The sequence below is a fragment of the Miniopterus schreibersii genome (assembly GCF_964146895.1).
Source record: "Miniopterus schreibersii genome assembly, chromosome: X".
In the NCBI taxonomy this organism is placed as follows: Eukaryota; Metazoa; Chordata; class Mammalia; order Chiroptera; family Miniopteridae; genus Miniopterus; species Miniopterus schreibersii.
This window is the reverse complement of record NC_138104.1, coordinates 96,903,939-96,922,190: the sequence shown is the minus strand read 5'-3', so window position 1 is coordinate 96,922,190 and position 18,252 is coordinate 96,903,939. Positions and strand designations below refer to the sequence as shown.

General features: G+C 38.6%; 1 protein-coding gene across 1 annotated transcript in view; it reads right to left on the bottom strand.

The window, feature by feature from the left end:
* Window positions 1-18,252, bottom strand: part of MAP3K15 (mitogen-activated protein kinase kinase kinase 15) — a gene marked incomplete at its 5' end in the record, with an annotated part of 76,595 nt that overhangs the window by 25,104 nt on the left and 33,239 nt on the right. The window contains 5 exons of the mRNA XM_081125428.1: window positions 4,429-4,536; window positions 6,264-6,414; window positions 9,660-9,819; window positions 10,272-10,384; window positions 14,471-14,641. Coding sequence (XP_080981554.1) covers window positions 4,429-4,536; window positions 6,264-6,414; window positions 9,660-9,819; window positions 10,272-10,384; window positions 14,471-14,641 — 703 coding nt within the window. The remainder of the gene's footprint in view (window positions 1-4,428; window positions 4,537-6,263; window positions 6,415-9,659; window positions 9,820-10,271; window positions 10,385-14,470; window positions 14,642-18,252) is intronic.

Below are 18,252 nucleotides of genomic sequence, written 5' to 3'. Positions count from 1 at the left end.
ACAGCCCACCTAAGTTGAGTGACCTGAAAAAATGTTTGGAGAAGCAAGAATGTGGCAGACACCAGTCAGTGTTCACCAATCTTTTTTTTTTTTTTTTTTTTTTCCTGGACACATAGCTAGAACACTTTTTACAGCCTCTCTTGCAGCAAGGTGGGGCATATGATGGCGTTCTAACCAATGGTATGCAAGCAGGAGTGATATGCATCACCTGTGGGCTTGGTTCATAAAACCCTCCACAGAAGTATTCTATATTCTCTTTTCTCATTCACTACAAGATGGAATGGGGACCCTGCCAACCTGGATAGGACATGAGACATAAGATAAACTTTTATCATGTTAATACATTGATATTTGGGAGTTGTTTTAGCAGCTAGCCTACGATGACTAACTGGAATTTCAATTTGTGCAAGATGCACTTTTAAAAAAAATAACTGTCTCCTTCCACCATTACTCCCTGTACTTGAACTTTGCACAAAACTAAGCCTCAGAAGGAATGTCTGAAATCCCAGTTTCAGTGGCCACAGACTATAATACCAATACATTACAACAATAATTTTAAATAATACATTTGGTTAGTCTGAGGAATGTCATAAATGACTAGCTAAGCCCACCCAGAGAAGAGAAGTATAAGAGCCAAATGACTGAGCACATGGCTCAGGAGAACAACCATGAGCAGTTGGGTGATAAATTTATTGCCGTTCTGGAGCCATGACAACAGACACAACTGGGAGGATGGTTCCCAAGAGAAGAAGATCCATTTATACATGTTGATTAAACACCTATTATGAGCCAGGCAAGGTACAAACACTGACGATATGACAGAGAACAACAAACTCCCTGCCCTGATGGGGCTTACATCCGAGTGAGGGAGATGGGCAATAAATTAAGTAGCAAATTAATAGCATGATGGAGGGTGAAGAGTGCTACAAAGAAAAATAAAGCAGGGAAGGCCATTAAAGTCGGGCAAGTGGTCATGATTCTAAACCAGATGTTCAGGGAAGGCCTGATGACTCTGAAAAGAAAAAGTGGGGGTGAAGAAGTGAGACATGCAGGTATCTTGGGGAACAGTACCAGGCAGAGGAAACAGTATGTGCAAAGGCCCTGAGGTAGCAGTGTGCTTGGCATGTTTGGGGACCAGCAAGGTGGAGTCCGAGTGGAGTGAGTGAGGGGGGAGTGGTAGAGGAGGTTGGAGAGTTCATGAGGGAGATCACGCAGGGCCTTGGAGGCCATCATCAGGACTTCAGCTTCTACTCTGTGTGAGATGGGAAGCCACCTAGGGCTGTAAAAGATGAAACCATGAAAGCCATGACAGCAGACCCAACAATGTAGAGAGATTGAGTGTATTTCAGAGGAGAGGTGTGTTCAAAGTCACTGAAAAAGGGTAGTGGTGGAGAGGAGTCTGCATTAGATTCAGGTACTGAAATATGAACCAGGGTAGATTCAAGAGAGCTTTGTCCCACCCACATACCTAGCAAGAGGCTGCACGGATTTAGAAAGCTCAGCCATACAAGTTTTCAAAGTCTTCCCAGATGGCAGGTTTACTCTAGGGTAACGTTAGGGAACTTCTCAATTTGGAAGAGATTTACTAGTTAAGAAAGTAAACAATACAGACCCCCCCTCTTTCCCTTTATGACATAATCAATAGGCATTGGGGGGGGGGGGTAACTGCTTTGTAGGACCTATATGAAGGCAAAAGCAAAGGCTTCCTCTCAAAGAAAAAAGGCAATTTATATTTCTCTCAGACATTTGCTCTGACAACTATAAGCACTTGTGTAAAACATTTTGTCAGTCAAGGAAAACTAACAGTTGCTGCTTATATAGTTCTTTTCCATTTCTTATTATGGACTATATACAAAAAAAGTAAAACATTTCCAACTAGAGAGCTAGTATATGTACCAACGGAAATTCCCATTAAGGGCCAGCAACCATTATAGGATTCAAATGAAGTGATCAAAGTCTGTAGAATTCCTTGAGACCAAAACCATTTTGCTGCAAAAGTATGGAGAGTAACTTTAATAGGATTAGTTTTTTCCACAACTACTTGTCATAAAATGAGGTGTTTTGTACCTATATCAATGGAATAGTGAGGTTACAGGTCAGAATTTTGTGATTGATGTACTTTTCTGTGTTTATGTAATACTTCAATAAAAGGCTGAAAAAACCAAAGAGGCAAATAGAAGACACATGCATTTTCAAATGAGATATATCTATATGTACACCATGTATGTATTTTAATTTTTCTCTTTTGCACTCAATATTTAATACACAAGGGCAGGGGAAAAAAACACCCAAGCACATTATGGCAGTTTGTCTTCACTAATGGCTGCTAACTCTATTATCAATGAGAAGAAGGTTGCTTCACTGTTAAATAGACAAGTTTACTGGCTTAGGCTTGTATTATGGACTGAGTGTGCCCCTGCAAATTCATCTGTTGGAACCTTATCCCCCAATGTGATGGCATTTAGAGGTGGGGCCTTTGGGAGGTAATTAGGTCATGAGGGTGGAGCTCTCATGACAGGATTACTACCCTTACAAGAAGAGACAGGAGAGAGCTCCCAGTCTCTCTCTCAGTCATGTGAGGACAGCGCAAGACCACCATTTGAAAACTAGGAAGTGGGTTCTCACCAGAACTCTACCATGCTGGGACTCTCATCTCAGATCTCCTAGCCTCTAGAACTGTGAGAAATAAATTTCTGTTAAGTCACCCAGTCTATGGTGTTCTGTTACAGCATCTCAAGCAGACTAAGACAACCTGAGATATCATTCATGACTATTTCTTTCTTTATACCTTTACTGAGGTATAACTGTTATACAAAGAAATGTACATATTTAATATGCATAAAGATGAGTTTGGATGTAGGCAAACACCCATGACACCTTCACCACAATCAAAGAAATAGACATATCTATCACCCCTTAAAGTGTCCTTGTGCCCCTTGGTTTTTGTTCTTATTTGTGTGTGTGTGTGGTAAGAACACATAACATGGGATTTACCCTCTTAAATTTTGAAGGGCACAATACGATATTGTTAACTACAGGCACTAAGTTGTACAGCAGATGATGACTGATGTACTTTTCTGTGTATATGTAATATACATTGTAATGTATTCATATAGTGTAACTCAAACTTTATACCCACTGAACAATGGGAAATTGTTGTATCATTATTATTTCTGATAAGGAATTTCTAACATGATTCTCTGCTTATTGTCCAATGTTGCATTTTATTTTTCTAAGGTTTTCCTTATTTTCACCTGATTATTTTTCCACATACTTGTTTCCAGGGGGAAAAATCTTTCTTTGCCAAGTTATTATGGCAGAACTCTCTCCACACTCCATGAAAACATATACATAGCAAATAGATCTATCTAATGAACTTGTCAAAGGTGCTACATCTTTTTATTACTACAAAATATTTTATCAAAGCAAAAAGCTGGTGAAGTACTTTAGACACACAGAGATGAAAATATAGTTGTTATCACAAAACACCAGGCCTGGTCCAGCATTTCTGTAATCTCTTTAATGGGTAATTAAATTAAAATGTTTCCTCTCCTATATGGTTGGTGTGAGTAAAATTGGAAAGGTACATATTTGACAGCTGCTACTGAATTTAAAACATGTTTAGTCCTGAATCCAACAGGACCATTTCTGGGAATCCCTGCTCTGGAAATAGCTACATGAGCATAGTAGGGTGTAACCACCAGAATGTGCACCAGCACAGCTACCATTGGCTAGAGAGCAAAACAGACCTAAATGTGCATCGGCGGGAAAATGGTAAAATAAATTATGGTTTATCCATATTCAGAAATGCACCACATGATACAGGAATATCGGGAATATTACACTTAAGAAATCAGGTGGATCTGTGTGTGCTACATAAAAATTGTTCATGTGTATGAATCAGTTAAAAAGAGCACGTTGCAAAACAATGAATATATACTGTATGATCTCACTTTAATAATGCTTTTCTCTCTTATATATTACAATATATATAACATATGTATGTATACACACATCATACACATATAAATGAGTTTAGAAAAAAGGTATAGACAGATAGCCACCAAATCACTGAGGATGGGAATGGAGAATAGGTTTAGGAGATTTGTAGGGAGGGACTTTCCCTTTATTCCTTATCTACTTCCTCATGGTTTAACTGTCTTTTTCAACAAGCCTGTATTCATTTATATATATATACATGCATACACATTCATACATACACAATCATATATAATATAAACATATGTAATGGAAAAACCTGCCTTTCTTTCGTCTGTGGTTATACTCTCTCATCTATTCCTATAACTCAGAAGTTAGGCACAGCTGCCTGATTTTTCAAGTACAACATAGACTCCTATACTTGAGAATTAAATCTTTGACTAAATCATACAGAATAAAGAAAATGCTGTTGGTGATCTTTTTTCTTACCATTTCCGTGGGTGAGACATGCCACAGAGAAACCGTCCTCTCCTCAGCATCACTGTTTATAGAGACATATGAAGGCTGGTAGACTTTTGTTGGTTCTATCACCAGAACCTAGAAGAAGAACGGATTTCTGTAATGCACAGGAATATACAAAATAGATCACCCTGCCTACTGAGGAAGGGGAAAGCTGTGCACTTCACAAACACTCATGAAGGACCTGTACAGTGTGCCAACCCTGTTGTAGGACCAATGGACACAGTGGCCCATAACAGAAGCCCCTGCCCTCAGGAGGTCTTTGTTCTGATGGTGCAGATGGAGGAACAAACAGATAGGGATATGCAATATGGTATCATATAGAAATCTGAAGAAATAAGGCAGGATAAATATGAGAGTTGGATGGAGGGGGAACATTTTTAGATAGGGTAGTCAAGAAAGGCCCACTCAGGGAGGTGACAAAAAAAAGAGGGATGCTGCAGTTTTCGAGAGAAATGAGGAAGTAAACTGAATGATCACAGGTAGGTACCAATTCTAAAAAATGCAAGGGGATGAAAAGTGAGGTGACATCAGTCAGGTTTTATTTTGTTGGGGTAGAGAGAGGGAGGAAGGAGGGGGCGGGGCAGTACAGGAACGAGATAAAGAGAGGATGAATTTCCAAAGCAAATAAAGTAGTATGTTTAAGATTGCTGAGCCTGGGTAGAGATTACCTCAGTGTCTGTTCCGTTATTTTTTTCTACCTTCCAGTAGGTCTGAAATATTTTATAATTTAAAGAAGATTTTAAAACTTATTGCCCAGGAACAAAATTATTATGATAATCATTTCAAATAACTTAATCTTTTATTAGCTGGTTAATGAGATTCTTGAATGCTACATGTTCACAAAATGTTCATGGCATAAATATGAAACACAATTATCTGAAGTTCAGTTTCCAGAATGCTTAGGTATCTATTTATGCCTCCTTAAGATGGTCATAAAACTGCAACAAAAAATAAAAAGATAAAAGCAATTTTGCTTTTCAATAAAGTTTGTTTTTTTTTTTTTTAAATTGTGGCACTAGAGGCAAACCAAAACTCAAAAGGAAACAGCTTTGAATTCCAAAATTTCACTATTAGTACTGCACTGTTCTAGAGCAGGGTTTCTCCACCTTGGCACTACTGACATTTTGGGCTAGGTAATTCTGTGTGTGGGGAGGTGGGACTGTCCTGTGCACTGTGGGATGTTTAGTGGCATCCATGGCCTCCACCCATGAGCTGCCAGTTACACCACCTTCCCCATAATTGTGACAACCAAAAATGTCTCCAGACATTATCAAATGTCCTCGGGAGACAAAAATCACTCTATTTTAGAAAATACAGTATTTATTGAAAAAAATCTACATCTAACTGGACCTTCACAGTTCAAACCCATGTTGTTCAAGGGTCAACTGTATATCCACTTTTTCTAGTAAGTTGATCTATCACTGGTTGATTCCACATAAAATTGATGAATAGCTTAACATTTTAAATTACTATAAGGTGTTTGTTTTTTTTCCTTTCAGAGTATTCAATAATTAGCACAAATCTTCAGTTTCTTTTTACTTTTATCTTAAAGAAACAAATTTAGCCTGGCCAGCATGGGTCAGTGGTTGAGCGTCGACCCATGAACCAGGAGATCATTGTTCAATTCCCAGTCACAGCACATGCCTGGGTTGCACGCTTGATCCCCAGTAGGGGGCGTGCAGGAAGCAGCCAATCAAAGACTCTCATCATTGATATTTCTATCTTTCTCTCCCTCTCCCTTCCTCTCTCTGAAATCAATAAAAACATACTTTCTTAAAAAAGAAAAATTTAGCATATCTTACTGGAAATCTGAGTCCATTAGCAACTTCCTTTGCTGCCTCAAAAATTATATCTAACCAGAAGTTAAGCTGTTCTCGCTTGGATGACTGTTCAATAATGGGTTTCTTGAAGCGCAGAATTAAAAATAAATTCTGGACTAATGATCGCAGGTACCTGGAAAAATCATAAGCACCAATTAATTAGATTCCCAAAGAAACTGAGTTCAATTCTACTCCCTGTAAAAGAAATTTCCTGAAAGCTTTTTACTTAAATTCATATTGTGTAGTGAGTGCTTCTTAATCATTTGGCAGCCATATACTTAATTAAATGAAACTCAAACAGTAGGCAAAATATAAGACTGCTCAACAAAATCATATAACATGACTTTTTAACAACATTGATCTAACCTCAATTTTGGTACACAGTGTTCAAAAGCAGACTGGCAAGCATTTGCTGCCTTAAATAACAAGAGCAAGTAGTCTGAAGTTCAAAGCACTTGCAAAATGACAAAATTTCAAACTCATCGTCTTTTTCTTTTTTAATTCAACTTTTTATTTTGAGGTAATTGTAGATTTACATAAGAAACAATACTGAGAGATCCCATGCACCCTTGCCTTTGCCTGGTTTACCCCATCCCAAAGGTAACATCTCACTAGATTCTAAAACAATATAACTATCAGGATATTGACCTTGATACAGTCATGACAGAGAACATTTTCACTGCCACAAGGATCCCTCTTGTGTCCCTTCTATAGCCAACGCCTACTTCCTTCTCATCCCCAACTCTTCCTGGATCCCTGGCAATCACTAATATAAAATTTATTGCCTTTTCTTTTTTAAAAAAATTAGATCTGAGCAGGTAGATTTTTGATGTTATGAGATCTTGGATCTGACCACACCTTTACTGTCCTCAGGCAAGTTGACCTTTTTGAAACATAGTTGCTAGGCAGTAGAGGTCACATTTTCTGTGGCACTAAACAGGGATGGTTCAGGTGAAAGCATCAGAGTATTATTTTGCCCTTTGAGGTCTTGGACCTACAACAATAGGTATCAACACTATAAGTCAACCCAAGCACTGACATAATGAGAATATATTAAAGCCTCAGGCCTTTGAGGATAAAGTCTAGAGGTATCCTGGGAAGACAGATCAGTTAGACTCTGAATGACTTGCTTGGATACTGTGCAGTACAGGATTAACTCAGCTGGCCTAAGTTGTCCAAACTCTACACATTCCAAAGAAAGATCTGGCCCTAGACTGGTTTCTGGAAAATCACCCTTAAGCCCTTGGGATAGCCTACCTGATAAGAGTGATTTTGTTAACCTGGAGCTGTGGGCCATGCCAGATAGTTTATACTAACAATATGACTCATGGTGGGTCTTGGGCAATGCTGTATCAGTGTGATCTCAAGAGAGATTGGGGACTCAGTCACTAAGGTCAGTCATATAGGTATTCCATGTCTACATGACTGATCCTCAATAAAAATCCAGGACACCAATACTTGGTGAGCTTCCCTGGTTGGCAATACTTTGGGCATGCTGTCATTCACTGTTGCTGAGAAAATTAAATACTGTCCATACGACTCCACAGAGAGAGGATAACTGGAAGCTTGTGACTGGTCTCCATGGACTCTGCCCTGTGTGCCTTTTGCCTTTACCAATCTGAATCTGTATATTTCTACTATAATACCATGAATATAATAGCTTTTCTGACTTCTGTGAATCCTTCTAGCAAATCATGAACCTGAGGGTGGTCTTGGATCTACAACAATAGGTATCAACACTGTAAGTCAGCCCAAGCACTGATGTAATGAGAATATATTCAAGCCTCAGGCCTGCTTTCCATGGAGTCAGCTAAAATCAGTATTCTGGAACATCAGCCACTCAGGGAGGGCTAGAGAGCGCCTGCCTCCGTATTCTCAGCCTCAGAGAACTTTCTAGAGGTTGATATGGTTTGGGGACCATATTTAAGTCCTTCAGACTGGGAAGAAACGGGGTCAAACTAGGTATGACTGAAGAGATTCTTACAGCCAGGAGTCCAGATTGACCCACTGAGCTAAGAAATAAGAGGGGGACGATCAACAGATTGTTAAAAGTAAAAATTTGTAAATTATGCAAGTAATCCAAATGCATTTTCAACAAATCAGATAAGGAAAAAGCAGATTAAAAACTTATAAAGTTAGCCCTGGCTGGGTGGCTCAGTTGGTTGGAGCATTAATTCGTGCACCAAAAGGCTATGGGTTCGATTCCTAGTCAGGGCACATACGTAGGTTGTGGGTTTAATCCCCAGTCAGGGTGCGTACAGGAGGCAACTGATCGATGTTTCTCTCCCATATCAATGCTTCTCTTTCTCCCTTTCTCTCTCTCTCTAAAATCAACAAACATATCCTCAGGTGAGGATAAAAAATTAAAACAAAAAAACAACAAACAACTAAAAACTTATAAGGCTACCGCCCTGAGACAACCATCAATATTTTAGAGAAAATCCATCATTCATCATTTATTCATTATAACAAATATCTACTGAGCATCTACTATGGAATGCTAGCAATCAATAAGATAACCACAATTCTAAGGGAGCTTAATGGCTATTGGGAAAGTCAGGTATAGCCCAACCCATCCACACCTTTTTCTGAGTCACACACCAAACACATATTTTTAATTAAAATGAGTCCTTACAGAACAGTGATTCTCCAAGTGTCCCCAGACCATCAGCATCACCTTGTAATTTGTAAATGCAAATTCTTAGGCCCCACCATAGACCGTGTGAACCAGAAATCCTAAGGGTGAGCCCAGCAATCTGTTTAATCAATACGGGTGATTCTGATACATGCCAAAGTTTGAGAGCCACTCATGTAGAAAAGTATATCCCACAGCTAGCTGGCCTTTCTTATTCTATGATAAACCATAAACACATTTCCATGTCTCCAAGTACTGCTTCTTGCACATTTTAATGGCTATATAACCTAGGCCTAGGCCACATTTTCTCAACCATATATCTATTATTGGTCTTTTAGTTTCAGTTTTCATTTGTGATAAACAGCATTTTCTTGCTGTGTTTTTCAGCTTTATGATCTGCTTTCTCACAAATGCAAAATACGTATTAGTACCAAAGAAAGTTTTGCTCCTGAGGACCTGGATGACCCGAGGAAATTAATAGGACTGTGTGTTTCATCTTGTAGATACAGCATGTAGGGATATATTTTGTGTGTGCATGCATCTGGCTTTCCCTCCCTTCATATAAAACCAAGAGATCCCTCAGAGTTGTTCTTTCTGCCCTAACTTTGCTATAATGAAGTCGGAAGGAAGGACACAGTGCTTGCTATCGTTTTTTGCATTTACTCATTTTCTCCCTGGCAGAAACATTTCAGGGCATGATCTGATATTGAGAAGGGTAATGATAACACACAGACATGACTCACCAGACTGGAGGCTTCAGATTGAACAACCTCTCTGCTGCTTGGATGGACTTCCCCACGTTGCTAGCCAACATGCTGACGTTGAAGAACTGACCTACATCCCAGTAATTGTTCATGTTCTCCAAGCACCCTTTTTTCCCCAACAAACTGTTCAGCTGGATACCTTAAGAATATGAATTTTAGATAAAGTTATAAAAATGTTTCTAGTTTCTATTATATTATGCAAGCCTTTAGATTAAGGGCGAGGAACATCTGTCCCTTGGGCCGTATACGGCCCGCAAAATCATTTGGTCTGGCCCTGCCAAGGCAACCACAGGCGGGACTCGAAATTCAATAAATCTAGGAGCTTTTTTCACAGCTTATTTTTAAGTTGATAATTTTGTATGGCCCTGGAATGATGTTATAAATATCCAAATGGCCCTTGGCAGACAACAGGTTCCCCACCCCTTCTTTAGAGAGTAGAAAAATGGGCATTTTATTTTGGCCACTGTCTCAGGTGTGCCATCAAAGAGTAATTCTTCCTTCTGAAATATAATTCTAGTTTTATGAACATAATTTTTAATGCTGAACTTGTATTACCAAAGCATCAACATTTATAATAATAAGTAGCTTTACCTATTTTCCTTAGTTCCATGGATGTTTCAAATTGTTGTCCAGTAACTACCAGCAAAATTGCAAGGTTAATTCCAGAATAAAGAGATGATTGCAGCTCAAACCCTTTGCGATACCTACAATCACAGAACCATGCAGTTCTTATTTTATCATCTTATTATGGTAGAAAAAAATGTGTAAATAATGGTAGAAACCAACCTTCTTGTGAAAATTTGTAATACTCTAATTTATTGGTTTCCAGCTTTCCCTCCCAATCTTTATAAATGGCTACATGCAGCAAATATCTCTTAAAAATGTCATAGAAGCAACACAGTAACTTACACTAGGGAGTTTAAAATTTTTTCATCAGGTTTAAAAAACACACACAAAAAACCCCATGACCATTATATAAAATAAGGAAACTATATTAAAGTGTACGAAAGAAATGTAAAACCTCTTATAAACCTACCCTCAAAAGGAGACCACAATTTGATGTCCAAATCTCATTTTTAGAGTTAGACTCCATTCGTATGTGCAGCATTTTTTATTACATAGAAATTGCATCAATTATAGGCTATTTCTCTGCAGACCATTTGTTTGCTTATATCACAAAATGGAATCATTTTTTCATGTATGAAGCAGTATTGCCAGAATCTTGGAGCTCAAAGAACTATAAGAGCAGTGGCATAAAGTGACAGAAGAGGCAGGGATCTATTACATTAGGATGAAGATATGAAACTACGAATACCATTTTTATACCAAAAAGTTAACAGTGCCATTTTTAATTCTCTTATTTATTCTATACACAAAAAGCTTCTTTCTCTTCCATGAGTGACTGAGTACCATGATCAAGAAAAAGAATCTGATCAGTAAAGTATGCCAAACACTTCTAAAACAGAAGTTGTTTTGTCACTTGTGTGACAAGAGAGTTAAACACTAACAAAATATTAATTGTGGAAGTGAGAACTTATTTAAGGCCATTAAAATCTGGTTTTATAAACTTTGGGGCATAATATAAGTACCCTCAGATAGACCAGAGGACACCAAGATAGTCCTTCCAACCCCAGCCAACAAAATTCCAATACAACTGAAATCTCATCATCCACCCGTATGTTTTGAGTATTTTAAATTCCATATCCTACTGTATTTGATTTTTTTCATTTTCTTCTATGAAAAGTTATCTGGGAAGAAGGAAGAGAGGGTGACTTCTTTACACTTCTGCAATAAATCAAACAGGCGTGGCTTGGGGGCAGATAAGACTTGAACCTGGAGTCAGCATTACAGTCCCAAGTTTGTCTCTGACCAGCCCTGTGACTTTGGACCAGCCCCCGACCTCCCTGAGCCACATGTTTCACATCTGTACCTGAGGGCCTGGGTTAGACTATCCCTAAGGTTTCACTTGAGCTAAGATGCCCTGACCAGAAGACTATTCTTCATTTGCTTCTGTACCCACTGCTACTACCTTCTGAAGTGGATGGAGAAAGGCTCCTTTGACTTTCTTGAAGGAGCCACAGGTAGTAATTTCCTGGCCTGGGGTTTGAATTCTTGTCCACCATGGAGGGAGTATAGCTTCCTATTTTGGCTCTAAGAAATGTTAACTTCCCTTCCTTACCCTTTCCTTCCACACCCGAGTGATTCCTCTCTGCCATATAGTACATTAGGTACTACTGAGGATGAACTAAGAATAACCCAAGGTCCCTGTCCTATAAGAACCTATACTATGGTAAAGATGATAAGATCTACACACAATTAGTGAAAATACAAGTGTGAATGTCATAAATATCCTAAAACCACACAAATGGAAAGTCTAGAGGGACTCACAGAAGACATATGGGGTCATCCTTAGAGACTTCAGAAATGGTATGAAGATGAATAGAATTATAATTATCAGATATCTGGAAAGGGAACCCCCAGAATAGAAAATGGTGGGAACAGAGATGGCAGTTTGGGGAGCTCCTAAGGAATTTTAATTTATTTGGACATATATCAGGCCACGGGAAATAGCACTAGAGGTGGGTTGGGGAACAAGCACCCAGAATGATGACCTAAGATTGAATTTTTATTTAATAGGGAATGGGGAGCCATGGTGGGGTCCTTGAGCTTTAGAGACACCAAAGATAAAGCCTATTTGGGATAGCGTTAGAACATTCCTAGCAAGAAAATAAAACAAAAAATGTGCTGATTAAGGGTGGTGGTGATGGAAGAGGACTGGCAGGGAGTGAGGACAGACTCACAGAAGGGCTATAATTGGGGATTGATTGTATGAGAAAATAAGTGAAACTCAGCAAACATCAATCAAAAGTTTAAGTCTAGGAGGCTGCAGGTGGTATGAAACCAAGACACTGAAAGCCATACCTTGTGGAGATCAGAAAATAACTTCAGCTTTGGACATGGTTAGTCTTAAATACCAGTACCATCTCAAGGTAGAAAAGGTGGGCAAAGAGGGGGAAATATGAGGCCACAGCTAAGGACAGAGGTTGAGCTACAGACTACCTAAGGGTCCCGGGATGTGGGACTGGCCGGGATCACCAGGGAAGAGCATGTGGACAGAGAGGTGAGGTTAGAGGACAGAGCCTCCAACGTGTATGGAAGGAGAACAGAGAGAGAGAAGCAGCAGTCATAATTAAATGAGAGCAGAACAGCAATGACAAGATCTCTTGTGATGGAAATGGATAATGTGAGCTGTTGGATTCACCTTCAAAAGAATCCAGGTTCTGACTTATCATTTGTCACTACCATCCTAGTTCAAGCCACCATCAGCTCTCTCCTGCATTATTTCAACAGTCTTCTGTCCCCTGCTTCTGCTCTTGCCCCTCTGCTAAATTGTTTAATGGCCACAAATTCCTCCCATCCCACTGTGCATGTGCTTTTGCAATATGACTGCCATTTCTCCCACCCACACGGACTCTATTTCTCTACCTCCTTAAATTTGGGATGGCCATGTGATTTGCTTTGACCAACTGCATGTGGTATAACTGACCTTGCATGAATTTGTGATGTAAGCCTCAAGAAGCTTTGCAGCTTCCACCTTTGCTCTCTTAGAATGCAGCCTACCATGTAAGAAAGCTGGTCTATCAGGATTAGAACCACATGACAGAGAATGAAGGCTCGCCACCAACACCCAGAACTAGCTGGCAAATGCGCATGAAGCCATCTTGGAGCTTCCAGCTCTGCTGACCCTCCAGCTGACTGCAACTTTAGGAGTGAGCCCAGCATTTTGGGAGTGGAGCCAGCAGAGGAACTGCCTGGCCAATGAACAGAATCATGAGAAATGATAAACCATGGTTTTAAGCCACTAAGCTTTGGAGTCATTACATAGCAAATGATAGCTGATACACTCCTTAAAATGTATTCTTTGCACAACAGTGAGAGTACTCCAGTTAAAATGCATGCCAGATCTTGTCATTCCTCTGCTCAGAACACTCCAATGTTGTATCATCTCCCTCAGAGTAAAAAGGTCATCTTCCCTCCCATCTCCTGCCACTCTCCACTTGCTCAAGCTTACCATCCTTGAGCCTGCCCAGCATGCTTTCTCCTCAGGGTCTTTGCCCTTGCTGTCCTCCTCCTCCTGGAACACTTTCTCCACAGTAAGGCTCATTCCCTCACCATCTTCACATCTTTATTCACTTACACTGACCACTCTACCTAAAACTGCAGACAACTCCTTCTAACCCTCTTTCCCCCCGCTCCCTGCTTAACTTTTCCCCAAAGCCCTCACTATCAACTCATGTCCTATATATTTTACTTTGTATGACTTCCCTTACCAGCAATGCAAGGCCCATCAGGGCAGGAATTTGCATTTGCTGTGTTTATCCTCACCATCTACAAAAGTTTCTGGAACACAGTAAACCCTCAATAAACCTTTGTTGAATGGATGGATGGATGGATGGATGGATGCATGAATAGCTCACTGAGAAGACAATTCCCTCACAGCAGTAGAACAATGTTCTAGAAGGAATAGCTGGGAAGGAGCATGCTGATCCTACTTCTTGCCCCGATAAATGAGTGAACTTGTTGGAAGAATATCACCAGTAAAAAACCCTGCTTCTAATGGTTTCCTTAGGGGAAAAGGAGTGTGGAAATTCCCAAACTACATTTATGGTATATTTTTTCACTGCCAGCAAACAGACACACATACATAGGAAAAAGATGTGGATTTTTAGCTACTGCAATTCTGTTCTTTGCAGAGATGCACATGCTACTGACTAGGGCTGAGGGTTTACCAGTCAATGGCACTGTCCCTGCTGACATTATCTTTGCAGTGTGAATCCAAAAAGATATCCTTGTAGATCCTTCCACACAGGTACAACATGTCGGGGGCTGGGTAGTCACAGCTCTGCACAACCTGCAGTATGATCTGCAGAGCCTTCTCACGGTCGCCTGTGCTGTTTCTCCTGAAAGATTCATGTAATAAGATCATGAATGTCTGAATCACGATACAGGAGTGTATATACATTCATTCTTTGAAGGGCTGGATGTAAGGATGCTATATTTTATCAGAAAAAATTCTAAATTATATTTCATTTTTCATATTCAAATCTAACAGCTGCTTAAGATCCACTCCAGTAAATTTCATACAATCATATTCAGTCCCTATTTGATCCTTTCTCTTTAAATGAAACTTTCACTGTGGATGAGAGCATAAGGTGATCAATGTATCTGGAAAGACAAAAATAATATGGCAGCCTCCTGTAACTGGATGAAGAGCAAGGATTTTAGAAGCTAAGCCTGAATCATGAGGATGAGACAGCTTGATAAAAGGTTCTGTGAAAAATGGCAGGGCCCCCAATTTCAAAGCCCAGATGAATTTAGAAATGTATCATGCCATTTCTTAACCTGAAATGCCTTGCCATCCTCAAACAGCAAAGGACCTTAGTGAGTCCTATTTTTCTATCTCATGTTACACCCACCAAAACAGGAAATTTCTATATTCATAAATCACACTCTTTATTATTAAATGGTATTTTTTTTTTCCAGAAAGAGTGGATGGGGAGCGTAGAGAGAGAAATATCAATGTAAGGGAGACACATCGACTGGCTGCCTCCCACCCATGCCCCGACCAGGGCCCCAGGGATCGAGCCTGAAACCGAGGTACATGCTCTTGGCCGGAATTGAACCTGGTACCCTTCAGTCTGCAGGGATGATGCTCTAACCGCTGAACAAAGCAGCCAGGGCTATATGGTAAAATTTTCACTTACACACAGGAAATGAGTTCCTTAGACAGTTGTCAAAATAATTCTTGCCACAAAATAACCTGTTTGTGGCTGTGAAATGTTAAAAGAGTTCCTGTGAAGATTTGAAAGCAAATGTCCATCAGTAGTTGGGACTGATTAAATCAACTATGGCTAATGATATTCATATTCACATTATAAAATATTAAACATTTGTAAAAATAAATGAAACAATATCTCTATAATACTGCTATGGAGAGATTTCCAGAATATGTTGTTAAGACAAGAAAGCAAGGTGATGAATACTGTTCAGAGAATGCTACCTTTCTACTTTAGGAAAGGGAGATGTGAATAAATATATGTACCTGATTTTATGTCTTCAACATGGAAGGATAAACCAAAAGGTAGTAAAAGTGGCTACTGATAGGTGGAGGGAGAAAACATGATGAAGGGGACAGGGACAGAGATTATACTTCCTGGAATTTGACTTTGAAACTACATAAGTTTTTTACACAATTACAAAAGAAAATGAAATAAAAATTTAAAAACAGTGTTCCCTAAAAACACTGCTTGCCAACAAACATACCATCTGGTTGATGGCTTACCCACAAAAGAAAAACTAATTCATATGATTTTATAACACAGCAATTTGACTGTATTTTTCTATGAAATACAACCTAAGGAAAAAAACAAACATAAATGCACAGAAATCTCCAATAGTTTCTAGTAATCATATTGTTAGTAATAATACTGATAATGGTATTTTGAAAATGTATATTTTTAGATGAAATACAACAAATAATGATGTTAATATCACTAGGGGCCAGATTTTTCAGCATAAGAGTAACAAATATAAAATCAAAGAAGTTAAGAAAAATCTTCCAGTCCTAAATTTGAATTGGAACATCAGTATGAATTCATGGAGTGGTCTCCCTAGCTCTGTCTACTAAAAAGGTCCCAAACAATGACCAACGAGAATCTCCAAGCCCTGATTGGGGTCTGTAAATATCATCTCACTAAAAGGAATCAGGACTCCTTGGATGAATGGCTGGTTTCAAATATGTCTAAATGATCCTGGAACATCTTAACATACAAGAAAACAAAGAAGCTACTGAGCTCATAGCAACAAGACTCAAAAGCAAACTTGAATCAGTTTTTGGCAAAAAGGGGATGATTAGAGCACTAAGAAGAATAACAGACTTTGGGTGGTGAACATACAGTGCAATATACAAATGATGTATTAAAGAATTGTACGCTTGAAACTTACATAATCTTATTAATCAAAGTCACCCCAATAAATCCACTAAAATAAAAAGGAAGGGGAACGATAAAGGACTGAAACACACCAACTATATGAAAGTTAGTTCATAATGATCTTATAAAACCTCATTGGTCACCTTTGGAGGATGCTAAAGAACCAACTCATTGTTTTTGAGAACTGATCAAGGCAAAAATCAAGCACATAGCCTCTTTTCTCATACAAAGTGTATACCAGGGTAACCAAGTCATTGGTGAGGGGATATTTTTCTTTATGAAGTATTTGTGCTAATAATGCAGGAATTAAGTATAAAATTCAAATATCACTATTTTGCAACCTCTAATAAAATAATGGATCCAGACAATGATTTTCAAGGGCCACCAGCAATACAAAAAGAAAAAAAAAACACACAGATAAAATACACAATCAACTATTAAGTATACCTTTTTAAAAATTAGACCAGAATCTGAAACAAGTGTCCAAATCTAACTACTAATTTACAGGGAAAAAAAGGAACAGAAGAATTCACTAATCTCGTCAGAGATATGTTCAGCAAAATCCAGACCTTTGGAACTCTACAGGACAAATGTTTCTTTAACAAATAAATAAGAAAAAAGAAGGGGAAAAACTATATATTAAAAAAAAAACCTTATGAGTCATATTAACGAAATGCACAGTATAGACCTTGTCTACATCATGATTCAAACAAACCCACTGTGAAAAAATGAGACAATTGGGGGGAAATTTGAACACTGGTATTAAGGAATTATTAATTTTTAGGTATGATAACATAATTGTAATTATGTTTTATAAAAGTGTCTTTAACCAGCCCTGGCCAGGTCGCTCAGACGGTTAGAGTGTTATCCCGATACACCAAGGTTGCAGGTTTGATCCCTGGTCGGGGCACATACAAGCAGCAACCAATAAATGCATAAATAAGTGGAACAAATCAATGTTTCTCTCTCTCTCCCTCACTCCCTCTCAAATCAATCAATAAAAAAATTAAAAGTGTCTTTAACCTTTAGAGACACATACTAAAACATCCACAGATATAATGGCATGTTGTTGCTTAATAATAAATCCAGTGTTGGGGTATGAGGGATAGAGTGGAGGTGTGCAGGAAACCAAACTAACCATGCAATGATAAATTACTAAAGTAGACAAAGGGTTCCTGGCATTCCTGATATTATTTCCTCCTTTTAAATATATCTGAAATTTATATAATAAAAAAGTAAGAGGACCCACCCTGACTCAACAATTCCACTTCCAGAGTTTATAATACAGAAATATTTATATATATTCAAGAATTTTTATACAAAGCTGTTTATTATGGCATTGTTTGTAACAGTAAAAACTGAAGGTGATCCAAATGTCCATTAATTGAAGAATGGTGAAATACACAATTTTTTAAAAAAACAGGTGTATATATACATATATATATATATATATATATATATTTTTTTTAAATATGTTGTTTATTGATTCCAGAGCGAGGAAGGGAGAGGGAGAAAGAGATAGAAACATCAATGATGAGAAAGTCATTGTATTTTTTCTGACTGCATAGGTGGTCGGCACC